Here is a 2,673-nt window from a genome sequence, read left to right as displayed (position 1 = left end):
CACCTGTGTATGATTAACATGTCATGTGCAGCAGGGCCCTCTGCTGGACACTGACGGTTTGGTTCCACAAACACCAGGGTTATAAACAGCCACTCTCACCAACACACATGCACACTCAGAGGTCAGAGGTCAGAGGTCACCTGTCGGGCTCTGGCGGCCTCAGCGATGACAGCTTGAAACTGGTGTTTCTGTCCAGTTTGGTTTGACTCCTGGTTCTCTTGATGGAACCTTTGAGACGTTTGCTGAAAAAACCCTGGAGAACAAACATGAGGAGGAGGAAGAGGAGGAGAAAGAGGAAGAGGAAGAGGAGGAGGAAGAGGAGGAGACTAAGTTCAATAAAGACTGCAGTAACTTGGAGTGAGTTCTTGAAGCAGGAACTGAAAGAGAACTTTTTTTCTCACCGGAACTTTAAAGGGTGAAGATGTTTGGTGTTCAGTGGCCACGTTCTTCTCTGAAGCTCCAAGACCAGAGATGCTCCTCCTCCTTGGAGAGCGCTCTGAAGACGCTTCTGCCAAAAGACACAGAGAGGTGTCTCATCTGCACCACCACCACGTTTCCACCCCCACACCCCCAGCCCAGCTCTCTGCTCAGGCATGAGAAGGTCCTGGACCATCAACCTGCTCACACCTCCTCAGGACCTCCTCCACTACTCAACGTTCCCCCCAGAGGAGAACCTCCAACCTGAAACCACCACTGCCCCAAGAACAGGTGTGAGCTAAAAACACAGCTGCTGCTGTGGTCCAATGCTGCCCCCTGTGGTCAGTTTGTGTCAGTGAGGATGAGGCAGCGGTGATTGAACAACAAACAGAAAAACAAGTGGAACAAAAACTAAAGGGTTCAAAGGTCAAAAGTCAACTACGGCTGACAGGGTCACGTGACTCAGGCTGGTCCTAAACAGCAGAGGGCGCTCACAGCACAGTGAGGCAGAGTCTTAGACAAACTTTGGTACAACACACACACACACACACACACACAGTTCTCATCTGCATCAGTGGATGGAGCTGCAGCAGATTCTGGTGGATCAGGTTTCAGCAGCAGAAACACACACACACACACACACAGTGACGTGATGGTCCAACATAAAGTTAAAGCAAACATGTAGCAGTGAGTTTAAAGACCAGTGGGTCACATGACAGAGAGAGAGAGAGAGAGAGAGAGAGAGAGGAGATACCTCGATCACAGCTGTTCCCCATCATCTGAGGAGGAGAAGAAACACACACACACACACACACACACTCTACCAGGCCATGGGATTGGCCACTGCAGCAGCCACCTGTCAGCCAATCAGGTTAAAATCTGCGGTCGTCAGTCTTCGTCCTGTCAAACATCTTTGACACAGGCGTCCTGTCCTCAGCTTCCTCTCCTCTTCACCACTGCATCCTTCCTCCTCCTCCTCCTCCTCCTCCCACTCAGCAGTAATTCTAATCTCCCCTCTCTCTCTCTCTCTCTCTCTCCCTGCATGTATTCTATCAGTCTTCTCACTGTCCTGTTTATCTCCCCTCCCTCACGTCGTCCTCTCTCTGTCGGTCCTCCTCCTGAATCTGTCTTTCTCTGCAGTGGTTCTCTCTCTCCCTCTCTCTCTATCCCTCTCTCTCTCTCTTGTTCACACACGCACACACACTGATGTGGGACAAAACTCAGGAGGCTTCAGCTAATAACTGTGTGTCTGTGTGGGGGGGAGGAGTCAGGGGGGAGATGGGGGGGAGACCGGGGGGGGGAGACGATGATGTGCTACTGATCTGGTTACAGGTCACCTTCACCAGACACAAAGTTCAGAAACCACTGACTCCCCTGAAATAAACCTCAGAGAGAAAATCAGTGAATGGAGTTCAACAAACCAAAGTCAATCCTTCAGTGACCCAAACTGACCACAGGGGGCCGCTGTAGACAAACAGCTGCAGGGTCCATGCAAGCTAAAGATCCCTGGTTTCTCTCTGAGGTTGGGTCTGTGAGCCACTCCTCTGTTTGTGTAGCTCCTCCCACCACCACTTGGCCCTGCCCTCTTTTAAAATAGCTCCTCCTCTTCTCCTCATTGATAAGAAATATTTCAGGAATGTGAAACCAGTTCTGTCACGGCCTCTGACCTGAGTCACACCTTAAATAAAGTCAATCACACAAACACAAAACACAACATACTGTCACTGTTACTGTTGTTACTGTCACTGTTGTCACTGTTACTGTTGTTACTGTTACTGTTGTTACCGTTACTGTTATTACTGTCACTGTTGTCACTGTTACTGTTGTTACAGTCACTGTTGTCACTGTTACTGTTGTTACAGTCACTGTTGTCACTGTTACTGTTGTTACAGTCACTGTTGTCACTGTTACTGTTGTTACAGTCACTGTTGTCACTGTTACTGTTGTTACAGTCACTGTTGTCACTGTTACTGTTGTTACCGTTACTGTTATTACTGTCACTGTTGTCACTGTTACTGTTGTTACTGTCACTGTTACTGTTGTTACCGTTACCGTTACTGTTGTTACTGTCACTGTTGTCACTGTTACTGTTGTCACTGTTACTGTTGTTACCGTTACTGTTGTTACTGTCACTGTTGTTACCGTTACTGTTGTTACTGTTGTTACTGTTACTGTCACTGTTATTACTGTCACTGTTACTGTTGTTATCGTTACTTTTGTTACTGTCACTGTTGTCACTGTTACTGTTGTTACTGT

At 48.2% G+C, this 2,673-nt stretch overlaps 1 protein-coding gene across 1 annotated transcript in view; it reads right to left on the bottom strand.

Moving 5' to 3' along the window:
- Positions 1 to 2,673, bottom strand: part of rasal2 (RAS protein activator like 2) — a 32,062-nt gene that overhangs the window by 25,372 nt on the left and 4,017 nt on the right. The window contains exons 5-6 of the mRNA XM_025053866.1: positions 402 to 508; positions 140 to 253 (exon numbers count right to left, since the gene is read on the bottom strand). Coding sequence (XP_024909634.1) covers positions 140 to 253; positions 402 to 508 — 221 coding nt within the window. The remainder of the gene's footprint in view (positions 1 to 139; positions 254 to 401; positions 509 to 2,673) is intronic.

Source organism: Cynoglossus semilaevis, unplaced genomic scaffold (genome assembly GCF_000523025.1).
Source record: "Cynoglossus semilaevis isolate Cse_v1.0 unplaced genomic scaffold, Cse_v1.0 scaffold2451, whole genome shotgun sequence".
Taxonomy (NCBI): Eukaryota; Metazoa; Chordata; class Actinopteri; order Pleuronectiformes; family Cynoglossidae; genus Cynoglossus; species Cynoglossus semilaevis.
The sequence above is the reverse complement of the archived record's forward strand: the minus strand, read 5'-3'. Positions and strand labels throughout refer to the sequence as shown.